This window comes from Primulina eburnea, unplaced genomic scaffold (assembly GCF_022965805.1).
Source record: "Primulina eburnea isolate SZY01 unplaced genomic scaffold, ASM2296580v1 ctg739_ERROPOS11973397, whole genome shotgun sequence".
Lineage (NCBI taxonomy): Eukaryota > Viridiplantae > Streptophyta > Magnoliopsida > Lamiales > Gesneriaceae > Primulina > Primulina eburnea.
Genome location: NW_027331510.1, coordinates 1543147 through 1566680, shown reverse-complemented (window position 1 = coordinate 1566680; position 23534 = coordinate 1543147). Strand labels below are relative to the sequence as shown.

At 36.4% G+C, this 23534-nt stretch overlaps 5 protein-coding genes across 14 annotated transcripts; all 5 read right to left on the bottom strand.

Moving 5' to 3' along the window:
• Positions 1-725: 725 nt before the first annotated feature.
• On the bottom strand, positions 726-3168 carry LOC140821935 (uncharacterized). The gene is made up of 4 exons (XM_073182619.1): positions 2925-3168; positions 2341-2529; positions 1775-1994; positions 726-1149 (listed from the first exon to the last, which is right to left on the bottom strand). Exons 1-4 carry the CDS (start codon positions 3047-3049, stop codon positions 895-897), a joined length of 789 nt encoding a protein of 262 aa, XP_073038720.1. The 5' UTR covers positions 3050-3168; the 3' UTR covers positions 726-894.
• A 527-nt stretch (positions 3169-3695) lies between these two features.
• LOC140821741 (E3 ubiquitin-protein ligase RGLG3-like) lies at positions 3696-9896 on the bottom strand. Of its 9 annotated transcripts, none has more exons than XM_073182318.1 (13): positions 9753-9836; positions 7791-7834; positions 7400-7681; positions 6961-7045; positions 6723-6863; positions 6535-6648; positions 6087-6184; positions 5719-5798; positions 5511-5616; positions 5176-5303; positions 4704-4836; positions 4520-4576; positions 3696-3994 (listed from the first exon to the last, which is right to left on the bottom strand). In XM_073182318.1, the coding sequence occupies exons 3-13, from the start codon at positions 7640-7642 to the stop codon at positions 3911-3913; spliced, it is 1269 nt and encodes a 422-aa protein (XP_073038419.1). In that variant the 5' UTR covers positions 7643-7681; positions 7791-7834; positions 9753-9836; the 3' UTR covers positions 3696-3910. The 9 variants fall into 9 exon arrangements, 8 of the variants coding, with proteins under 8 accessions (XP_073038419.1, XP_073038420.1, XP_073038417.1 ...); XM_073182319.1 differs by having other exon boundaries at positions 7785-7834; positions 9753-9824; XM_073182316.1 differs by lacking the exons at positions 7791-7834; positions 9753-9836 and adding exons at positions 9635-9680; positions 9724-9739.
• A 937-nt stretch (positions 9897-10833) lies between these two features.
• LOC140822008 (uncharacterized) lies at positions 10834-12418 on the bottom strand. Its single transcript, XM_073182716.1, has 2 exons — positions 11670-12418; positions 10834-11030 (listed from the first exon to the last, which is right to left on the bottom strand). Exons 1-2 carry the CDS (start codon positions 12386-12388, stop codon positions 10940-10942), a joined length of 810 nt encoding a protein of 269 aa, XP_073038817.1. The 5' UTR covers positions 12389-12418; the 3' UTR covers positions 10834-10939.
• A 952-nt stretch (positions 12419-13370) lies between these two features.
• LOC140822088 (photosystem I reaction center subunit N, chloroplastic-like) lies at positions 13371-14202 on the bottom strand. Its single transcript, XM_073182812.1, has 3 exons — positions 13884-14202; positions 13634-13759; positions 13371-13557 (listed from the first exon to the last, which is right to left on the bottom strand). The coding sequence occupies exons 1-3, from the start codon at positions 14151-14153 to the stop codon at positions 13468-13470; spliced, it is 486 nt and encodes a 161-aa protein (XP_073038913.1). The 5' UTR covers positions 14154-14202; the 3' UTR covers positions 13371-13467.
• A 2890-nt stretch (positions 14203-17092) lies between these two features.
• Positions 17093-18674, bottom strand: LOC140821997 (uncharacterized). Of its 2 annotated transcripts, none has more exons than XM_073182701.1 (2): positions 17889-18674; positions 17093-17241 (listed from the first exon to the last, which is right to left on the bottom strand). In XM_073182701.1, the coding sequence occupies exons 1-2, from the start codon at positions 18605-18607 to the stop codon at positions 17151-17153; spliced, it is 810 nt and encodes a 269-aa protein (XP_073038802.1). In that variant the 5' UTR covers positions 18608-18674; the 3' UTR covers positions 17093-17150. The 2 variants fall into 2 exon arrangements, with proteins under 2 accessions (XP_073038802.1, XP_073038803.1); XM_073182702.1 differs by lacking the exon at positions 17093-17241 and adding an exon at positions 17381-17728.
• Between the last annotated feature and the right edge of the window lie 4860 nt (positions 18675-23534).

The window sequence follows — 23534 nt, the reverse complement described above, 5'->3', positions numbered from 1 at the left end:
CCGATTGCCCAAATATCTTGCCAGTGATTGATGTCTGTGACAATATAATAAAACCAAATTAAAAACCACCAAAAACTACCCAAATTTGATTTCAAAATTCGCCAGTCTCTGCACTATCTTACCAATTCATTGCATGCCATATTATTAATTCAACAAAAATCATAAAAAAAAAATTTGGTGATTTTTCATTTTAATAAAAAAAAATAGACTGCATTATATACACGCATCACAGGTTTATATTACGTATTTGGTAATAATTTAGCGATTTAAGCTGCGCACGCCGGCGTACACGTTTGGTTCAAGTGTGATTAGCGTGAGGAAGAAAGCGTAATTATCGTGAACCTCATAGATAATACAAGTGTATGAGATTGGACATCAAGTAGCTAGAAAGAAATCGCGTTACCATTAGGAGTTTTTTATTTATTTATTTAAGTTAAACTATGTATTACAAATAATCCAACGACCCTACAGCATCGCCTAGTGCAGATCCAAATGCCTCTCTTTATGGGTTCCAGAGAAATATAAAATGTTTTGGAATGGCACCAAGTTTCCTTCACACAAATATTATAATATTGATCACTATGTATTACAAATATTAAGTAATACTTGGCGCACCCCTCCTAAATAAGTACGTGCCAGGAACCTCCTTTTTCTTGAACCTTAAACCAATCCTTTGCAATGAGTCTCAAAGCACTAACTTCTAACCTTGTCCCGAAAGAAACTGCTAAAACTAAAAACTTGCTTAGTCTTGCACTCGAAATAACACAATAGTCCATGATAATGTACGCATCCCAGAAAACAGAAACATCGCTTGTGAAAAAACAATGTTTAAGGAGTACATCTGTAAAGTCTGCCCTGCTTGTTTTAAAACCTGTTTGAATGACCAACGCCGGTTTATAGACCGATCAGTTTTGCTCGAGACTTGCTCTTACCCAATAACGTAGTCTGGTTCAAATGTTCTTCCTCCTCTTCGATCTTCCTCCTTCGAGCAGCCTCTTCCTTTTGTCTTTGAATCAATTCCAACTCCCTCAGTCTTTCTTCCTCTTTGCGCTGCAGTTCCAGGGCATCCCTCGTTTGAGCCTCTTCTACTCTTCTGCGATTCTCTTCCAGCATCTTATCAAGCTCTTCCCTCTCCTTCCGAGCTTGTTCCTGTTGGCATAAAAACACCACGTCCATGAAAAATCGGGAATCAGACTAATTTTTGTGGATCACACTTCATGTAGGATAAATCGTGATTGAAATATGATACTAGCATGAATGTAGTGCAGTGAACACTCACAACGAACATACACTTTGATGCATTGACGTAGAAGATTAATATGACACCAAAATGGGAATTGAAAATTAAAATGACACCAAAATGGGAACTGAAAATTAAAATCTTCAGATTTTAACGAAGTAGAGGTCACAGTAAAATCGCAAGACACTGGAGCCATTGCAAAAATTAGTGATTAGTTTACCAGAATGTCAATCAGGTGGTATGAATTATATTAGAATTTAAGCATTATTCAGTTGGCAACAAATACAGTATAGTAGAATCTAAATATATAATGGGTGGAACTGCATCCTCTACAAATCCATAAATTTGTACAGGCTAATGCCGGTTAGCCCAAACATTACAACACAGATCCAGTACCATAAAAAAGCTTCCAAAGAACAAGCCTTATGCAATATTGTACATACCACGTTAAATGAATCATATATTGTTAGTTAAAAATGATTTTTTTTAAAATGGAAAAAAAAATTATGCGTAAGCTGGGCTGAAGGAGCTTACTTCTTTCTGCCTTGACTCAGCAAGAGCTGCTTCCTTTTCTCTTTCAAGTTGAGCTTTAGCATCATCAAAGAGCTTCTTTCGACCTTCTTCAATTCGTCTTTCAATTTCTAACCTGACCTCTTCAGAACCCAATTTCTCCTCGACCCTTTTACGAATTTCTTCCTCCACTCTCATCGCAGTTTCTTCTTCTAATTGTTTCAGCTCTGCCTCATGCTGCATTCTGCATGCACGGATAAACTTAACTCACAAATGCCACGTTATAACATGAAAAACTTTGGCCAACAGCCAAATTTCTTACACTCAAGAACATATAAAATAGAATGACACAGTGTGACTTGTAATAAACTACAGTCATCTAACAGGCTGCATCTTACACAGAAGCTCCTAAATTTATCTTTACAGAAATAAATTTATCAGAACAAAGACAAACGAACACCTCACCCCTCTACTTCAACTTACAAATAATGAAAAGTCATTGAACGTTGACCTTGAACATGTTGCCTGTGCAAGCAGATAACAAAAAAAAAATCCCTTACTAAAAGACCCAAAGAGAAACTGTTTTTTACCGTATCCTTTCTTCTTCCTCCTTTTTCAATTTGAAATTGACAGCCTTTCTCTCAGCTGATGTTAAACTTGCACTACGAGATCTTGTCGAAGGGGACAAAGATGAACTTCGACTTCTGCGTCTCCGGTGGCGCTTTGGTGTTGGTGACCGGCTCTTCCTATGCCTCGAAGCAGGGGAGCGGCTTTTTCGCCTGCCACAGTCATAATTATTATGGTAAAAACGGGTATTTTGTCCCTACACCTACTTAGTCACGTTAAATATGATAAAATCAACAAAAGAATGAGATGAATTCTTTCGCAATTGTCATAACACCGAACTTCATAAAGTAGCTAACTTCGTTCAGAAGTAATTTCATTCACAATTTTAACTGTAAAAAATCATTCTTTCCCAAAGCAAAGCATTTCCACCTTCGTGAAAATAACACCAGCAATTAGCATAGTCATCATATTAGGAAATGATAACTCGACAACATTTCAACACCATAGAGCCACTGAAATGTAATTGCAGTGAGAAACAGAGTACTATTCGAGGCATTGAAGAATCGGGAAATTCGGGTAAAACAAAAGGTAAGTAGCAAACGCCGACCTACTGCGAGGAGATCGGGTACGATCACGGCGGGTGCTGCGCTGGTTGGAGTAGCGGTGGCCGACGGGTGACCGAGAATATCGCCGCCGCGAGTACGACGGTGACCGAGATATATCGCGCGGCATCACTCCACTTTGTCGGCCAACGAACTATCCCAAAAACGAGGAAACCAAAAACCAAACAAATATTGTTCTTCGTGGAGAGTCGCATTTCATAACAGCCTTGGATACAAAGATTTTAGATTTAGCCAAAGATGTAATTTTAATTTGTGACACGACTTCAACCTTTATTTAAAAATGTTCTTTAGATATTCAAACTAAATTTTATTTTTTGAATTGGTTCGGTCTTCAACTCGATACCTAGTCATCTTAAACATTATGCATTAAGCCGTAAGCAATATTAGCGAATCAAATATTGTTCGCGGTATTTTATGAGATTATTCATTAGACCGGTCGATCTGATATATATTTATAATAAAAAATAATATATTTTTTCATAAATCCATCAAAAATTCATCATGCAGCTTTTGTTTAAAGCATTTATCTGAATCTATAATCAATTAGTTTTTATGAATTAAGGTACATCACTCAAGTAATTAAATCACACAACACTTGCTTAAAAAAATCGCATAGATACGTATTGGTAAAGAGAAGTAAATTTTCTACACCTTTGGATGAGTTATTTTCACACAAACTAAAATCTACTCATTAAATAGGATATTTGATTTATATAGAAAAGCTATCTTCGGTTGATGTCTAAGACGTAGGATAATTCAATTTCAACGTCTTCCAATGCTTATAAAATTCAAGCCACAATTTTTATAGAAAGCTCATCTCTTCCAACAATATATTCATAAAACAGAAGTGTAATCACATCTAAATATTTTAAATATTATACACTGATACATAATGACAAGCATACCATTCCATTTACAAGCAACATATGTGTACACAAGAGCGAGCTGTAAATTCCTGGAGCTTTAGCCTTCAAGAATACAGTCTTATACGGGCAGTTATGGGCTGGCGGCACAAAGGGCAGGAAGATATGGAAGCACCACAGTCCTTGCATGTCTGAAATATTCCACATAATCCCGATTAAAATATCACACATATAGCACAAAGAAGTCTCTGGGCTGTATCGAATATGGTGTTTGTTTTACGAGTTTCTCTTGTACATACTCAGTCCTTCATATGAGACCTCAGACTCAAACCCCTTCATTACACGATCTAGGACTGTTTTGATAAATGGCAGTAGAGGTTGCTAGACGGTATTCAGCCTAGGAAGTCAGGTCCAACTAAATTATTTCACATAAATTGTAGGTTTTTCCAAAACACCTTACTTTCTGCAGTTATGAAAGTGGCATGTAAAATCATTGTCGACAAGTTTAAAAGACTTTTTCTGTCTCTATATGATGTAATCCATTTCTCAAGAGTTCCAATTTGATCTTAAAGGCGTAGAACTCAAATATGAAGTGTTGATTTTAGTGATGACAACACACATGCAAGTTTAAAGTCCCCATGAAAAACTATGGAAGAATCAGGCTTCACATTAGTGGTAGACATTTAATTCAAGTATAATCAGCAATCGATTCTCACCATATGGCCGCACCCAAAAGCCATGTTCCTTGAATTTGTCAAGCAGATTGGGCAGACCTTGGCATAGAAATTAACAAACGATATTTTAAAAATAAATTAGAAAAAACAGAACAACCTTCCTCCCTCACCCCAAAAAAGGCATAGAACAAATATCGGTGGCTATAGTTTAAGGGAAATAGTTTACTTGCTCATCTACTGATCTCGATTCAACAGCTTCTAAGCTCGACGAATGCGAAGATGACTTAATAGCATTATCATGATCTAATACTCTGCGTGGAGGAGGTAAGGGTCGTCTCCCAGGACCTGCAATTTTTTTGCTTCACAAAGAAATTTTTTAAAAACAATCACAATTTTATAATCATGAAAAATAATTCTGAAAAAGGGAACGTGTGGCACAACTAAAACCATCATTAGTCTATGACCAAGGTTCTTGAAGGTGGCAATGAATATGCCAAATGATTTGCTTTCTCATTTGCTTAGATTACTACTTAATTTGCCAAAGGTTACCAAGAAAGAAATGAGAAACTACAATATGGTAGGTTTGATCCAAGAAACAGAAGGTACGAAAGTCTTAACTCCTAAACGATTTCAAGGGGGTGCCTTATGTTTATTTCACACAATTTTGTTAGAAATAGAATTTCTCAATAGCGTCTTACTCCTTGGTGTGAAGGGTCGTTGATGTTCGATATTGTGATGGAATTTCCATGAGAGCAGCAAGTGCGAAAGCTGTTTCCTTTTTCTCTATATTTGAGTGCCCAGACATAATATTTGTGAAGTTCACAAACTGCATCACAATTTGAGTGAAACCGATATTAGATACAAACAGAAGTTTTCACAATTATTTCAAGTTTCCTTTAGATTTGGTACCAAAATATCAATCAAACTATCACATAATTGATAAATAGTGTGAACAACATAATATGTAAGACCACCTCACAGATTGCACATCATTGGTAATTGAAAATCACCATTTTCTAGCATTTCTTGGTACCTGGAAATTGTCAAATGCTCGTTGAGGAATGTAATCATCAAATTCTTTCATCGCATACCAAGGACCATCCCCCACACCAACAAGAATGATCGAAAGAGGATATTCACTGTAATTGAAAGGCCATGGCGTACATGAGTGAGGAACACTGTATGAATTAAATTTGTTCAAGTGCGATCAGCCTACAATTATCATTCATAAAGTCATTTACCTTGCAGTGACTATAGAGTTGATAGTTGCCTGTTCCTGAGGACTAAACCTTCCAGGTGGTGTATCACTACTCCGAGTAACCTAAGTTCATACCAGACCTCTAAGTTACTCCTTGAATACAGAAATTTTACCAGAGAATTTGAATGAAGATAACTAAACTTCCTGCAGTTACGCGAACATTACACTTGCAGCCCTCCAGAATGGTAACCAGAGTAAGTGCTAATGCCTACCACAAAGGATGCCATTTTTCAACTATCCAAAACTTCCATGGCAGGAGGGCAGAGTTTTTGTACCCAAAGATATATGAAATGGTTTTTCTAAGTGCATCATAAAGTTCAGAATCAACAGCATAAAAGAAAAAAAGTGAACCTGTCCGTCAGCAATGATAACAAGGACGTGATACTGAAAATTGCTCTTCTCCACGATATCAATTGCAGCATCAATTACTGGAGCAAATGAGGTTGGACCTACATCAGGTAACCAAAGAAGACGAGATACATAGATCAAAATCAATTCAATTTACCCTCTTGTACCAAGAAAAGGTTGGAAAATTCAACAAGGTTGATTTATCTCTCTAAACTTTTACGAGTCCTTTGAGCTAGATTCAACCAACTCTAAAATTGATTAAGAAAAAAAATGTGAAATCACAAGTACAAACTCGTAATAATAGCCAAATACAAGTTAACAAACGCCAATTCCACACTATGTTCCATGCCATTGATCATCCAGAAAGCAACATTATCTGATTCCAGACAAGAAAAATACACACCACTGGTGGGATTAAACACAACTATCAAGGAAAAATTATGATCATTACCAGATAAGTTTAAAAAAGGAAGAATTTCTTTATATCGTGCAAGTGCTTCTTCAAATCCATTACATGGTCGATGATCTGGATAAAAGCTGAAGGCATATTGATCATGGGTTGTTGCTGCATTTTTTTTAAAAAAAAGAGTAAGCGTACCGATCTCATAAATTTTATTACAGTTAAGAAATAACACTGACCATCACCAAATCCAAAACAAGGTATCAAATTGTCATCATCGAAGGGAGATAAAGTCCGCCCAATGATTGAAATGGCTTGTTCATACGGATTGGGTGTGCTACCAATTGCATGGAGGCTTCTCCTGTTGAAAGAATCCTTTCCTACAATCTTCTCAAGTTAGATGGTTCTCACAAGTAATCAGATCCCACCACGCACAAAAAAACAAGAAAAAAAGAAGTTGTTTGTAACTGAATCAACCTGTCCACTCATTGCTCTTCGTAAAGTCGATACCAAGAATTAAATTTGATGATTCCAAGCCAGCTTCTCTTAATGCATTGATAACCTGGAAACATATTAGCACATCTTAGTTACACCCAAACTGTGGTCATGTTTTCTTGATCCATGAACAGGCAAAAAATGGGGAATAACAGTCATGAAAAAGTGGTTGTAAACTTCAAAGCAATTAAAACAGAGTGCATGTGTGTTTTGATTTCAGTATTTCATATAATACAAAATCTTACACAATATGATCGCTATAATGCTGTTTTTTCATAAGAACAAAACTAAACATACATTTATTTTTCCAATACATTTTCAAAAAAAATCATTTTTCAAAACATATACAAGATTCTTACCGTTGCTATTTACTATAGCTAAGATAAAATTTAATATAATGACAACTGAAGCAAATGTGTACCTCTTCCAATGAGTCGTAAGTATCCGCTATATATGCAGTGTGCCGTTTCTTGCTATGACTATCATTTACTGAAGCTCCTGTATAAGCTTGAGGATGATGCTGATGAGTAGTCTGTGTTGAGCTTCTAGGATGTTCTGGAGATGGAGGTCGATTATGGGTACTAACTATGTATCCTACATTTGAATTTGGTTGATCCGGATGATTTTCAAAGGGCTCGTCAGGTGATGATTCACTGTTGCCCATTTTAGATGCAGTTGTTTCCAACTTGATAGCAGAATAGGTCTGCATAGACAATTTTAAAGGACTGTCTGAGATATGCGAATTACACTTAGAGATGTCTCAACACAAAATGAGAAATATTTGCACAATAGTAGTTTATAGTTACCCAAACCTAATTCTCCTAGCGTTGCCAGCATAATTATTCCATCAATTCACCTATTCATCAATTCCCCAAAATACTATACTACTTTATAAAATTTAATAAAGAAATATACTATATTTTAAAATATAAAAAGTCTCACCCAATTGTTATCCACACAAACATCAATTCAAACATAATACGATTTAATAAAATTCGCTAAACAAATTTTACATGATTTACACCTTTTTTTTTATCTCCCGAAGCCGTTTCTCAACATTTTCCCAAATCAATAATAATAATAATAATAAAAGAAGACATTGCAATGATCTTTAGAGAAACAAAATATTGCACCTTGACAAGAAGCGCATTAAAAAAATCATCTATTTCTAAAAAAAAAAAAACAAAGTTTATCCCAACTTACAAAACATTAACGAAAATATTTCCATAGTTAATTGATATGTTATCTTGACTTGAAAGTGAGAAGTCTGGGTACACTAACTTTCATACCCTCAAAGTTGGAGCTGAGTAAGCAAAAAGGAAATTCAGAAGTAATTTGTTATTCTAGAATGCAGATTACAAAAAGAAGGATGGTAAGTTCAATACAAAAAAATAGAGGGAGTCACTCAAATAATTGGATTGAACAAACCATTTTTGAGGACTTCAAAAGGCCCATATATAATTCTTTTGACTCAAAGAAGAATAACAGTTTCCAAGCAAGGTGATTCTATAATATTTCCAGAAAGAAAGAATCCAAGGACATTGTTTAACATATATACCAAAAACTGGTCAAGCGAAACTCCATTAGTGAATCAATGAATCTGATGAATGCCAAAGTAAATAGGTAGTTTTTCACATTCAATTTCCAAGAAAACAAACAAATCTAGAGGGCCGGGGAACTCTACTTAAATGAGAAAGTAAAGAGAATAAGGTTGAGGAAAATATGCCATGTTGGTTTCACGTGAAACAAGTTAAAATCAAGTCCAACTCTAAGCCATCATAAACCTCCTGACTTATATATTTGCCACATTGTTGCCCAATTTTGGGAGAACATCATGTTCCACAGGCATCAAAAGTTATATTTTTTGTCCGCCTCCCACGTACTAGCTGATGCGAGCTCTTGCTCTTTCTTGTTTTCATCAACATTTCCATTGGTTTCAAACTTACATGTGTATGGGCATAAAAGGCCATCCCCAGTAGCAAGTCATCTCTTATAATTGCCGGATCCTTGGACACGAGAAATGAATATAGCTTGAAACGCAGATATTTTGATATCTGAATGCGCACAGAATTTCCTCAACCAACGGTTCAAACTTGCTTAAATTATAATGACACTTGCTATATGAGATGGATCTTACATTCAATCCACGTTCATAATGCTACAGCCTCATTACAGCAAGACAGATGACACCATTTCCCGCACAGTCCATATATTTAGACTCTATGTATCAACAGAATGTGGGGGAGCGATCCATAAAAGTCGATATTTCGCCACATTTCAGTCTAATACCAGGTATCACACTCCCAAACAGACAATAAACCCTCGGAATCCAACGGAACGCGTCATAAAATCTAAAGAATAAACAGAACAAGATACCTGATGGAACCAATTCTGCAAAGAATCTTACTATATCACAAACTTCTAAACGTTAGACCACCTATCATTGAAGATCTGGTAAGTCCCATGAATTGTCCAACTTTGACTGCAATTACTCCATAAATTCTAAGCAATTGCAAATTACTTATTTTTACACAAACCCATCCACGAAAATCCCCACAAATTCAAGAAAAACACCCACAACTAAAATCAAAGTAAAAACATCCACAACTACAGCATATATATAAAAACTAAACATTTAATACTAACGTTGCAGCACCTAGAGCTTAATGGGTTCAGCAGAAAGATGGATAACTCCATAGCTTCTAGATATAGAAGATAAAGAAAAAAGTAGTGATTCAGTAGAACTCGAGTGGAATTTCAGGATATACTTTTACCTTTTTCTGGCAGGGAAAGATGCAACACTCTAAGAACGTGCCCAATTTCTATTTTTCCATCAAAGAATCTATTTTTCAGATAGTTTTAAAGATTTTCAACTACTGTAAATCCGTGTCAACGTACTAGTTTTAGACTTTAGTTAGACATGCTCACATGCCCAACATGTGCATTTATTTAATTTAAGGTAACAGATTGAAAGTAGAAAATAAAAAATAATAAATGATGTTTTATTTATTAGATGGGTGTTAATATTTCGAATTTTATTGAATTTGTTTTGAAAGAAAAATGATGTTTTATTTATTAGATTTATTTATTTATATTTTTACTGTTTTTTATAAGATTTTTAAATTTTCATAATCCTAAAAAAAATCATATTATTATATTTAATTTTATAGATATCATAACTAAATATATTAAATGAAACTCCTTATATCACAAGGCTAAAACTTAAACGAGAAATTACTTTTAATTTTTGTTTGAATAACTATTTTTAGTATTTTATAAATAAATAAAAAACTTAAAAAAAAAATTTAATAAGATTTTTTTAAAATGTTTATGAAATTTAATTAAAAAAAGTTTTAAAATAAAAGACACATTTTTATTTACCGTTACTTATTAAATATTTATAATACATGTTAATTCAAATAATATTTTTTATTAGAGTATGTCTCTTGTGAGACGGTCTCACGAATCTTTATCAGACAGTTCAACCCTACCGATATTCACAATAAAAAGTAATATTTTTTCATGGATAACCCAAATAAGATATATGTCTCATAAAATACGACCCGTGAGATCGTCTCACACAAGTTTTTGTCTTTTTGAATAGGTCTCTTGTGAGACAATATCAGGAATTTTTATCTGTGAGACGGATCAATCCTACCTATATTCACAGTAAAAGTAATATTCTTAGCATAAAAGGTAATATTTTTCATTAATGGTCAAAATAAGAGATCTATCTCACAAAATACGATATGTGAGACGTCTCACACAAGTTTTTGCTTATACAATAATAACGTCGAATAAATTGTTATTACTTATACGTGTTGTTGACTAAATCAGATAAACACAGAATTTTACAAGAAAATAAGAAATTTCATTGTATTCAATTAACGACGTAAATGAAAATTTAAAAATGTTAGTTCTTTACGTAGAACCATGTACATCGTTAACATGTACTTGATAATTAAGAGAAACAAAGTTGATTTCCGCTTTGTCCGCTCGATCTGCATTTCCTATGAAAGCACAGCCACCATTGGCAGCTTCCATCAACCAATCTGCAGTATAGTGAGAGCATGTATATTATATGTGGCTGATTTTTTGGGCTCGGATTCGAGTTCCGATTACTCCAAGATATATATCTAATGTCGATATGTAAAATTACGTATCAATTAAACAAAAACTATATATTGATGATATCACACCAAGAAGTTGAGCATAAATTTCAATGGACAAATATCAATAAAACATATCACTTCTTTAGCATAGAAAAAGATTTTATTTGAATTATCGAAAATTTCTTCTTTCTTGGTGTTCAGGATAACCAAGACATTGGGCCGGGTTTCAAACCCAAGCTTAACTCAGTTCACAGTTGTACTATACTAGAATCACACCATTTTTATCGGGTCAAGTGGGCTGAGCTCTTGCCAACCCGACCCGCTTGGCTCATTCAGCTGCATTTATGATTTGAGCTCAAGTCAAGTACTAAACGGAGTTGACTTTCATTTTCTCCGTAAGACCACCAAATCTTCAAGGAAAATATTTTCTGTCATTAAACATGATCAGTTGATGTCGAAGGAATTTTTTCACGGGTTTTTTGCACTAACGTCTCATGTATTTAATGAATTTGACACTTCTTCACTTGAAAATTCCAATTTTTAACCAAGCATGAGATGAAAGTAAGCCAAGACACAAACCTGTTTTTCCGGCAACTGATCTCACTGTTAATATTTCCGCCGATATTTCCTCTGTTCTTGTAATCTCGTAGGAATAGAAACGTAATCTTCCACCATTTTGAACTGGTTTGTGATTTCTCAGATCCCTCGGACGCCGGTTGAGCACCATTATTAATGGGCCATTTTCTTGATTCTGATCTCTTCTTGGAAATGATCAAAGACGCTGGCAGGAACATTTTCAGCAAGAAAACCCCACTCTCCATGCTCTCAGTTCTGCAAATTTTACTGCTTGTGTTCTTGTTGTTATTCTTCCGACGTTGGATAATTCTTTTCCCGATTTTATGATTCGCTTCTTTGATCTCATCTACCACCACCACTTCCTTCACTTCTGCATGATCTTCAACGATATCTTTCAACGAGAGCTCGAAGGACGATTCCGGCAAGTCCTTAATCATCTCCATGAGCTCTCTTTTGCCAGCCAAGATTGCTCGCGAACGGGATGCCGGCGATAAACAGCTGCTGTGGTGGTGGTCGTGCGGCAGCAATGGAGATTTAGCTTCATGTGGCGAATTCTTGGGAATTTTTGTCCACAATGGAGGTGAATTGGTGGTGCTGAATTGATCTTGATCTTGGTGTTTTTGAACCCGGAATTCGATATAATCGCCACTCGAATAGCCGGAACTTTGTCGATGATTCGGCACCCTTTCTTCCCAGAACCTGAAATCACTTGTAATTGCCATTTTTTAAACACAGAAAAAGTTTTTGCATCTATTGAAAGTCGAGGAAAATATGTGAATTTAAGGGTGGGAAGACTCGGTCAACAGTAATTTAAGTTGCATAATTCAGTCAAAGTGAAGACAATTCTAATTCTTAGAAAGTGTGCTCTATGTCCCAATTTGCTTTTGTGGATCTAAAATTGTAAGCAATATTTTTGGTTTAAAAATTGATTGCAATATGGTGTGATGGATTATCGTAGGTTTGCATGCTACTATTCGGATTCTCGTTATAAAAATAAATAAAATTTGAGTTTTCATATTCGGTGCAAGATTTAATTATGATGCAAATTAAGCAAGGTGAAATCCTTTAAAAGCTACATCATGCATGGAGAAATTTGAAGTAAATTAATTATAACCATCTTCTTAGTCTTGGTGATAGCAATTGGCAAATGGGTCATACATGGTCAATTATTCAAATATCTATAACTTTAGCAACAGTCCTGCAAATTATATATGTACGTATCATGTATGTGTGTATATATGTGTGTGTTTGTACTCGCAAAAGTTTCTTGGCTTGATTACAAGATCTCTCCCAATTTTTTTTTGATGATTTAATTGTTTATTTTTTAGAAAATAATCTTAATATGTCAATAATTTAATAGTAAATACTAGTTTTTTTAATTAAAAAAATTAGTAAAATCATTAGGAAAAAGTCATCTAGTCATTGTCGTGACTCATGGCTCTTTGCTTCTTTCGTTAAAAATCAATTCTTCCACTGTCCAAATTACTAAGCATAATTAACGACAAGTGCGTGCATCCATGAAATTTGTATTTTTCCCACTGAAATCTATTCTGAGGTGTGGGTTTATGTACTTGTTTGAATAAAACATTCGTGGTTTCTTGTGCTCAATAGCTCCAGATTTCTGCCGGCATGAAACTTATAATTACCTTACCAATAAGTAACAAAAAAAGAATAAAAGATTACAAGAAAATTACAGCATGAAAGTTCAAGAATCAAGAGAAGAATTATTTCTTGAATTCACAAGTAGCACATTATGCAGGAAAAAGATACAGAAAAAAAAGGTATATATAACAATATCTGATCACCATTTCCAGAACACGTTGGAACCACACTTGTATTTGTCTTTCCCTTCACATTCCAACTCCAAGTCATCGCTAAGAAATGGCACTTTCTGCATCAAACAAATTACTACTCAACATCTACTATTTTGATTTGTAGATGGTGATCATTTTTCAAATCAGACAAACCTTTTGCTTGGCAAGATCTTGGCAGCCAGTGAAGTTCTCAGGGAACTTGCATGTTCCAAACTGAACTGTGTACGCTCGAGCAAAGTTCGCCCCGCTAGTTGCCAGTCTCTTATTGTCATTCAGTTCCTACGACCAAAGTTTTCATGCATAACATTCACTAAATTCGCCCCATTTCCTTTTGCACCTGCCCCAAGCTTGTTAAAATATCCCATAAAATTCTATTATGAGCGTTGAAGCTGTGATAACTAACCTTGTTGGCCTTGCTCTTCTCCAAATAATCATCGATTACGCCAGCATTGGCGGAGGAAGTGGATATAGAGGCGGTGAAAATGGTGGCGCCTAGACCAAGAAGGGCAGATCTTCTGCCAGAGTCCCTAGTCTCAACCTGTTGTTGGGCATTGATCACAGGCATTTTTCGAGCCGGGGTGGCCACGCTGGGCGACAAATTGATCTTGGGGTTGATCTCCGGCCTTGAAATGGCATAGCCACAGGCCAGAACGCTAGAGTTCATGGTGGCCATTTCTGTAGAAATTGGCTACAGTATAATAGTGCTGAGGCTTTAAGAATGTAAAAATTGTGTAAAAGAGATTTTGGTATCTAGGCTGGTGATGAAGATGAGTTGGATGAAGGGGTGTGGTAGGAATGTGGATAGGGTGAGATTTCCTCATTCCACATGGCAAAATTATGCTGTGTTTGAGCAAAAATTATGTGGTGGACTCAGAGCCTTGCGTCCCGTGTCAGTAATCAAAATATAAGCTACTGATTTACTATAACATCCAATTTCTTTTTTGAAAAAAAAAATGGGACTCTGATTCGAATTACGTCAAGAAGGTAACAAAGAGGCAAATTTATAACATAAAAATACAATATTTCATCTCATTTATAAAAACTATAAAATGATGCGGGTTGTTGTTCAAGCTGGAAAGAACTGTACTTAACAACTTGCAAGTACCCAGCCCGCGTTTGGCCAAGCCAGCTTCATCGGTTATTATTACGAGATGAACGAGAACGTTTTGTATATTCAGAAAAGTGAATCAAAACTTACAGACTTTGATGCTTATCCCGCTATTTATATGTGTTCATGTATTTAACCACCTAGCTAACTAACTAACTGATTAACCGAAACTCTCTAACTAAGTGAGTGTATATCTAATATCCCCCCTCAAGATGTACTATAGATGTTTTTAATAGACATCTTGGATAGTAAAGTCGAGAGGGTGGAGGATGGTAATGGTTTGGTGAACATATCCGCGAGTTGCGAGGCCGAGCGAATGGGCAGCAATTTGATGGAACCATCGAGGATGCGACTTCGAACAAAGTGGCAATCTATTTCTATATGTTTGGTTCTTTCATGGAACACGGGATTATGAGCAATGTGTATGGCCGATTGACTATCACAAAATAATGTGGCTGGTGAGGAGGTATGGACTTGAAAATCACGAAGTAATTGAATGAGCCAAAGTATTTCACTGGTTGTACTCGCCAAGGCTCGATATTCGGCTTCTGTGGATGATCGTGAGATTGTAGCTTGTTTCTTGGCTTTCCAAGATATCAATGCATCAGATAAAATTCTCAACTGATTAAAAAAAAAACTGAAAAAGATTTAGAGAACAGAAAAATAGAAAGATCAAAACTGATAAATTCATCAAACTTATTATATCATAAAGATCAGCTAACCTGGAATCAGTGGATAAGTTACTCCATGAAAAAGACTCCCACTTTTATACGCCTCAAAAGAATAATCAAAAGCTGGGTTCACTCTCAAAACCAGAAACAATCATAACACAAAAAAGCAAGAAAAAGTGGCAATTCTTTTTCATTAAAAATCAGCAAAAAATTATTAATAAACTTTGTTAAATCTCATTAGATTCCATTTTCCAGCAAATTGAAATGTAAACAAAAAAAAAACCAATCTTTCATCTATTGAATCTTGTCACCGTTTCTTGGTTTTCTTCACCAAAATCTCAGTCAAATCATCGCAAAACAAAACCCATCACGAAGAAGAAAACGAAACAAGCTATAAACAAACTACTCGGAGTGGGCGATGCAAAAGATTCAGCAAAAGCAGACAACACATTCAAGAAAAGGTCTCCAATGGGAGTCTCTGAATTTTTATGACTCCAAAAAAGTAGTGATTCAGTAGAACTCGAGTGGAATTTCAGGATATACTTTTACCTTTTTCTGGCAGGGAAAGATGCAACACTCTAAGAACGTGCCCAATTTCTATTTTTCCATCAAAGAATCTATTTTTCAGATAGTTTCAAGGGGAAGTTGATCAAAATATTTATCTGAGTTCATTGTCTGCCTACAAAATTGTGGTACTATGTTATGTAGAAATGTGGTATACTTCATATAGAAATGGGGTACTAAAGAAATACACAGTGACTGAACACAAAAAAAATCGACGACTGAAGACTGAGACCAATTTTCAACTACTGTAAATCAGTGTCAACGTACTAGTTTTAGACTTTAGTTAGACATGCTCACATGCCCAACATGTGCATTTATTTAATTTAAGGTAACAGATTGAAAGTAGAAAATAAAAAATAAATGATGTTTTATTTATAAGATGGGTGTTAATATTTCGAATTTTATTGAATTTGTTTTGAAAGAAAAATGATGTTTTATTTATTAGATCATTATTTATATTTTTACTGTTTTTTATAAGATTTTTAAATTTTCGTAATCCTAAAAAAAATCATATTATTATATTTAATTTTATAGATATCATAACTAAATATATTCAATGAAACTCCTTATATCACAAGGCTAAAACTTAAAGGAGAAATTACTTTTAATTTTTTGTTTGAATAAATATTTTTAGTATTTTATAAATAAAAAAACTTAAAATGTTTTTTTTAATAAGATTTTTTTAAATGTTTTATGAAATTTAATTAAAAAAAGTTTTTAAATAAAAGACACATTTTTATATTACCGTTACTTATTAAATATTTATAATACAAGTTCATTCAAATAATATTTTTTTATCAGAGTATGTCTCATGTGAGACGGTCTCACGAATCTTTATCTGTGAGACGGATCAACCCTATCGATATTTACAATAAAAAGTAATATTTTTTCATGGAAGTCCCAAATAAGATATCTGTCTCATAAAATATGACCCGTGAGATCGTCTCACACAAATTTTTGTCTTTTTGAGTAGGTATCTTGTGAGACAATATTAAGAATCTTTATCGGTGACACGTGTCATTCCTACTTATATTCACGATAAAAAGTAATACTCTTAGCAAAAAGTAATATTTTTCATGGATGGCCCAAATAAGAGATCCATCTGACAAAATACGACCTGTGATACCGTCTCACACAAATTTTTGCTTATACCATAATAACGTCGAATAAATGGTTATTACTTAAATGTGTTGTTGACTAAATCAGATTAACACAGAATTTTACACGAAAATAAGAAATTTCATTGTATTCAAATAACGACGTATATGAAAATTTAAAAATGTTAGTTCTTTACGTAGAACCATGTACATCGTTAACATGTTGATAATTAAGAGAATGAAAATTGATTTCCGCTTTGTCCGCTCGATCTGCATTTCCTATGAAAGCACAGCCACCATTGGCAGCTTCCATCAACCAATCTGCAGTATAGTGAGAGTATGTATATTATACGTGGCTGATTTTTTGGGCTCGGTTCGAGTTCCGATTACTCCAAGGTATATATCTAATGTCGATATGTAAAATTAGGTATCGATTAAACAAAAATTATATATTGATGATATCACACCAAGAAGTTGAGCATAAATTTCAATGGACAAATAGCAATAAAACATATCACTTCTTTAGCATAGAAAAAGATTTTATTTGAATTATTGAAAATTTCTTCTTTCTTGGTGTTCAGGATAACCAAGACATTGGGCCGGGTTTCAAACCCAAGCTTAACTCAGTTCACAGTTGTACTATACTAGAATCACACCATTTTTATCGGGTCAAGTGGGCTGAGCTCTTGCCAACCCGACCCGCTTGGCTCATTCAGCTGCATTTATGATTTGAGCTCAAGTCAAGTACTAAATGGAGTTGACTTTCATTTTCTCCGTAACGCCACCAAATCTTCAAGGAAAATATTTTCTGTCATTAAACATTATCAGTTGATGTCGAAGGAATTTTTTCACGGGTTTTTTGCATTAACGCCTCATATATTTAATGAATTTGACACTTCTTCACTTGAAAATTCCAATTTTTAACCAAGCATGAGAATAATGAGATGAAAGTAAGCCAAGACACAAACCTGTTTTTCCGGCAACTGATCTCACTGTTAATATTTCCGCCGATATTTCTTCTGTTCTTGTAATCTCGTAGAAATAGAAACGTAATCTTCCACCATTTTGAACTGGTTTGTGATTTCTCTGATCCCTCGGACGCCGGCTGAGCACCATTATTAATGGGCCATTGTCTTGATTCTGATCTCTTCTTGGAACTGATCAAAGACGCTGGCAGGAACATTTTCAGCAAGAAAACCCCACTCTCCATGCTCTCAGTTCTGCAAATTTTACTGCTTGTGTTCTTGTTGTTATTCTTCCGACGTTGGATAATTCTTTTCCCGATTTTATGATTCGCTTCCTTGATCTCATCTACCACCACCACTTCCTTCACTTCTGCATGATCTTCAACGATATCTTTCAACGAGAGCTCGAAGGACGATTCCGGCAAGTCCTTAATCATCTCCATGAGCTCTCTTTTGCCAGCCAAGATTGCTCGCGAACGGGATGCCGGCGATAAACAGCTGCTGTGGTGGTGGTCGTGCGGCAGCAATGGAGATTTAACTTCATGTGGTGAATTCCTGGCAATTTTTGTCCACAATGGAGGTGAATTGGTGGTGCTGAATTGATCTTGATCATGGTGTTTTTGAACCCCGAATTCGATATAATCGCCACTCGAATAGCCGGAACTTTGTCGATGAATCGGCACCCTTTCTTCCCAGAACCTGAAATCACTTGTAATTGCCATTTTTTAAACACAGAAAAAGTTTTTGCATCTGTTGAAAGTCGAGGAAAATATGTGAATTTAAGGGTGGGAAGACTCGGTCAACAGTAATTTAAGTTGCATAATTCAGTCAAAGTGAGACAATTCTAATTCTTAGAAAGTGTGCTCTATGTCCCAATTTGCTTTTGTGGATCTAAAATTGTAAGGAATATTTTTGGTTTAAAAATTGATTTGCAATATGGTGCAGTGGATTATCGTGGTTTGCATACTAGTGTTCGGATTCTTGTTATAAAAATAAATAAAATTTGAGTTTTCATATTCGGTGCAAGATTTTATGATGCAAATTAAGCAAGGTGAAATGCTTTAGAAGCTACATCATGCATGAAGAAATTTGAAGTAAATTAATTATAACCATCTTCTTAGTCTTGGTGATAGCAATTGACAAATGGGTCATACATGGTCAATTATTCAAATATCTTTAACTTTAGCAACAGTCCTGCAAATTAGAGCATCCGTATTGGTGGGTGTTATAACACCCACCACCTCATCAAAAATCGTGAGGTCCACATACACATTACATTAATACATCTATTCTCCCACATTCATTTTAACATTCACACTCATTATTTGTAGGTCCCGCTGTCCACTCATTCATCTTACTCTTATTTTACATTAAATAAATTCAATTTCAAATTTTTTAAGAAATTTAAATTATTATTATTTTATATTAATAATAATTTGTTTTTATATATTTAATACGTAAAATAATTTAACTTTATGAATGTCATTTACTTAAAATTAAAAATTTATTATAAACCTAAAATAAAACGATACAACATATAATAATAAATAACACTTGCATAAAAATAAAAGAAAATAAATTAAATTTAACAGAAGATGCAAAATACTAATTCAAGGATTGTTGTTGTATTTTGACCAAATATGTTCAACTAAGTCGGCACGAAGTTGGTGATGCACATGAGTGTCACGTATTTCGGAATTTGTTTGGAGATATTCACGAAATCCTCGGTTTGAGCCCTGGACGGGTTGTGCGGGTTCGTCACCTTCATCGTTGTACCAATTTGTCACGTGAACCCCCTCATCTTCGACAATCATGTTATGTAAAATAATGCATGCTAACATAATATATTTTAACCTTTTTCTGTACCAATAACGAGCTGGACCTCTGACAATTGCCCATCGAGCTTGGAGCACCCCAAATGCTCGTTCAACATCTTTTCTTGCAGACTCTTGTCTTTCCTTAAAAAGCCTCCTCTTTGGATCCTCCGGGCAAGGAAAAGCCTTAACGAAAGTGGCCCATTCCGGATATATTTCATCTGTTAAATAATACCCCTTCGTATATTGAGTCTCGTTGACCATGAAATTAATCTCTGGTGCATTTCCTTGCAAGACGTTATTGAATATGGGAGATTCGTACAACACGTTAAGATCATTACGTGAACCGGCGACACCAAAGAATGCATGCCATATCCACAAGTCTTGAGACGCGACCGCTTCAAGCACGATTGTCGGTGACCCCTGTAGTATCCCGATACCTAATTTGAGTTAATTATTAGGTTAATTATATTTCGGTGGGATCGGAAGGACCGAACAGGGTTCGGATCGTCCGATCAGGGTTCGGATCGTCCGAACAGTATTCGGATCGTCCGAGACAGGTGGATGGAACCGTGGAAGACATGCAAGATTCGGATCGTCCGATCAGGGTTCGGATCGTCCGATCAGGGTTCGGATCGTCCGAGACAGGTGGCTGGACTCGTGGAAGACATGCATGGTTCGGATCGTCCGAAGTGTACCAGTTGGGATCTTCCGAAGTGGATCGGATCGTCCGAACGTTGGCTATAAATAGAGGCGCGAGGCTTCATTTCTTACTCGCCAATTCCGAGCGTTCCAGAGCGTTATAGTCGTTTCCGATTGGTTTCTAGTCTTTTCCCGAGGTTCAGGCGCTAGCAGGGAGCTACTGGTTTTGTAGCGGAGCTGTGCTCTAGTTGGGAGCTAGCGGCATCAGTGGGCTGACTGCGGACGCAGGCGTGAGTCTAGGGCTGATTGTTAGGATCTGCTGGTTTGAGGTACGAAAGTTGTTACGCCTTAAACGCATACAAATCTCGAGGATGAGATTAATGTTTTTAATGCTGTAACATATCCCAAAGTTTTTGTTTTGATGATACCAAAACTTGGATTAAAAATGTACTAATGTTTTATATTGAGGCATGCAGGAAATTAAGAACAGGTTACGTTCGGAAGATCCGACATTCGGTTCGGACGGTCCGAAATTGTGCAATTCAGAAGCAAAATAGAAGCTGTTCGGAAGCTGCGAAGAGAGCGTTCGGACGTTCCGAAGACGTGATCGGACGTTCCGAACACAAGCAATCAAATCACTTCAATGCGGAGACAAATTGATATGACTGATTGATCGAGTAAGATTTCGGACGCTACGAAGGACATGATCGGACGCTACGAAGTGTTGAAGATTTCAAATCTCTGGAAACGCGGGAATGTTCGGACGGTACGAACTTGAGTTCGGACCTTCCGAAGCTGTTCACACACTGTCTGAAAGAACTGTTCGGAAGATACGAAGTTTGATCGGTCCCTCCGAAGCATATGTTCGGACCCTACGAAGTCAAGAACGGACGATCCGAAGTCATCCCAAAATTACGGAAATTGATTTCAATCACATCGGACGTTCCGAAGCATAAACAGAAGATCCGAACCTTGGCGTCCAAGACTAGTATAAATAGGCCTTTGAGGATGCATTTTCAAACATCCACTCCACTCTCTCTTGTCTCTTACAAAGCTTTCTACTATCTCTTGTGTGCGTTGATTAAAAGAGTTGTAATATCAAAAGAGTTGTAGAAAAAGAGTGAAAGTAATACTCTCGAGTGGGTTGTAAAGTTCGTGGCTATCCTTGGAGCCCTCAAGGCCAAGTAGACGCATCGAGGCGTGGTTGTAAAAGCTAGCTTGGAGCTCCTAAAGCCAAGTCGATATAGTGATACCTCGATCCTCATCGAGAAGGGGAGACGTAGACGATTCTTCGTCGAACTTCCATAAACATCTCTATCCCTCTTTACTTTACGCATTTACTTTACTACGCATTTATTTTACGCACTTACTTTACGCATTCATTTTATTTGTGATTGTCCCTCAAGTCTTCCGCTTGCAATTTTTGCAAACTCGTTTTAAAAACGCTAAAGGGCCTAAAAGAACCTATTCACCCCCCCTTTAGGTTCTTCAAGTGGTATCAGAGCAAGGTTTTTCAAAATCTTTTAAAATGGCCAATCTAGCAAGCGAGTATGCCCAAGGACAATCCACAAATCGTCCCCCTCTTTTCAATGGTACAAATTACGGATATTGGAAAAATAGAATATCTCTATACATCCAATCCGTCGATTACGACCTTTGGAAAATAACGGTGAAAGGTCCCTATATCCCCATGAAAACGGTGGATAATAAGGAAATTCCTAAGGGAATGGATGACTTCACCAAGGACGATATGAAACTTATCTCTCAAAATGCTAAAGCTATGAATATTCTTCATTGTTCTCTAGATATGAATGAATACAACCGAATCTCGGCTTGCACCTCCGCCAAAGAGATTTGGGACAAATTGGAGATTTGCCACGAGGGAACCAATCAAGTCAAAGAAACGAAGATAGACCTTCTCCAACTCAAGTACGAGACCTTTGAGATGGAACCCAAGGAGGATATCGACACCATGTTCCGGCGGCTCACCCAAATCATCAATGAGCTTGCCCAACTTGGTGAGAACTACCCAACTAAACAAGTGTGGAGGAGAGCCCTTCGAGCATTACCGGCAGAATGGGATGCAAAGCGCACGGCTATCATTGAATCCAACAAGGGAGATGCGGCATCCTACGACCTTGATCAACTTCATGGGACCCTAAAGACCCATGAACTTGAAGTATCTACCCGGAAGGAGACAAAGAAAGATGACGACAAAGTAAAGGCGAAAGGGATCGCCTTGACCAGTCAACTTGAAGATAGCGACGATGAAGAAATGGCACTCCTCACTAGAAAGTTCAAAAGATTCATGCGGAGTTCCAACTTCAACAAGAAAGACAAAAAGTTTGAGAAGGAAGTGACCTGCTACAACTGTCAACAAAAGGGTCACTATGCAAACGAGTGTCCCTCCAAGAAGAAGGCCGGCAAAGACAAGAAAAAGGCCCTTCTAGCCACGTGGAGCGACAGCGACAACGAAGAGGAGTCTACCCTATGCTTCATGGCGAAGGAAGATCATCTGACCGACTCGGATGACGACGAGGTACCCTCTTACGATGAATTACTCTCCGCTTACACTAGTATGTACAATAAGGCTAAGTCACTTAGAAATGAGAATAAGCAACTTAAAACTGAACTAGAAGCTAGGATGCATGACAACACTAAGCTCAAGACAAACCTAAGAGACTTAGAGAAAGCCTTCAACAAGTTCAATGTGAGTAGCGGTAAACTAGAAAACCTCTTGAGCATGCAAAGGTGTAACTTCGACAAAGGAGGTCTAGGATATGAAAAGAAATCAGTCAACTTCGCTAGTCTTATCGCAAAGGCAAAACCAAGAACACCACCAACATGTACTTACTGTTGTAAGATAGGCCACATAAGACCTAAATGCAAGAAACTTAGACACCAACACAACAAGAATAGTTATTGGAAATGGATCCCCAAATCCCCAACTACTACTAACCCCAAAGGACCCAAAGAAACGGGTACCAACTATCAAACTGTATCTCAACCTTGTAGGGACAAAGGGGAGACAAGTCATCGAGCACTTGGTATCTTGACAGTGGATGCTCTCGACACATGACGGGAGAAAAGAAGCTGCTACAATCCATTCGACCAAAAGAAAAGGGATCGGTGATCTTCGGAGACAACAGCAAAGGGATCATAGAAGGCATCGGCTCAATAGGTATATCTAACT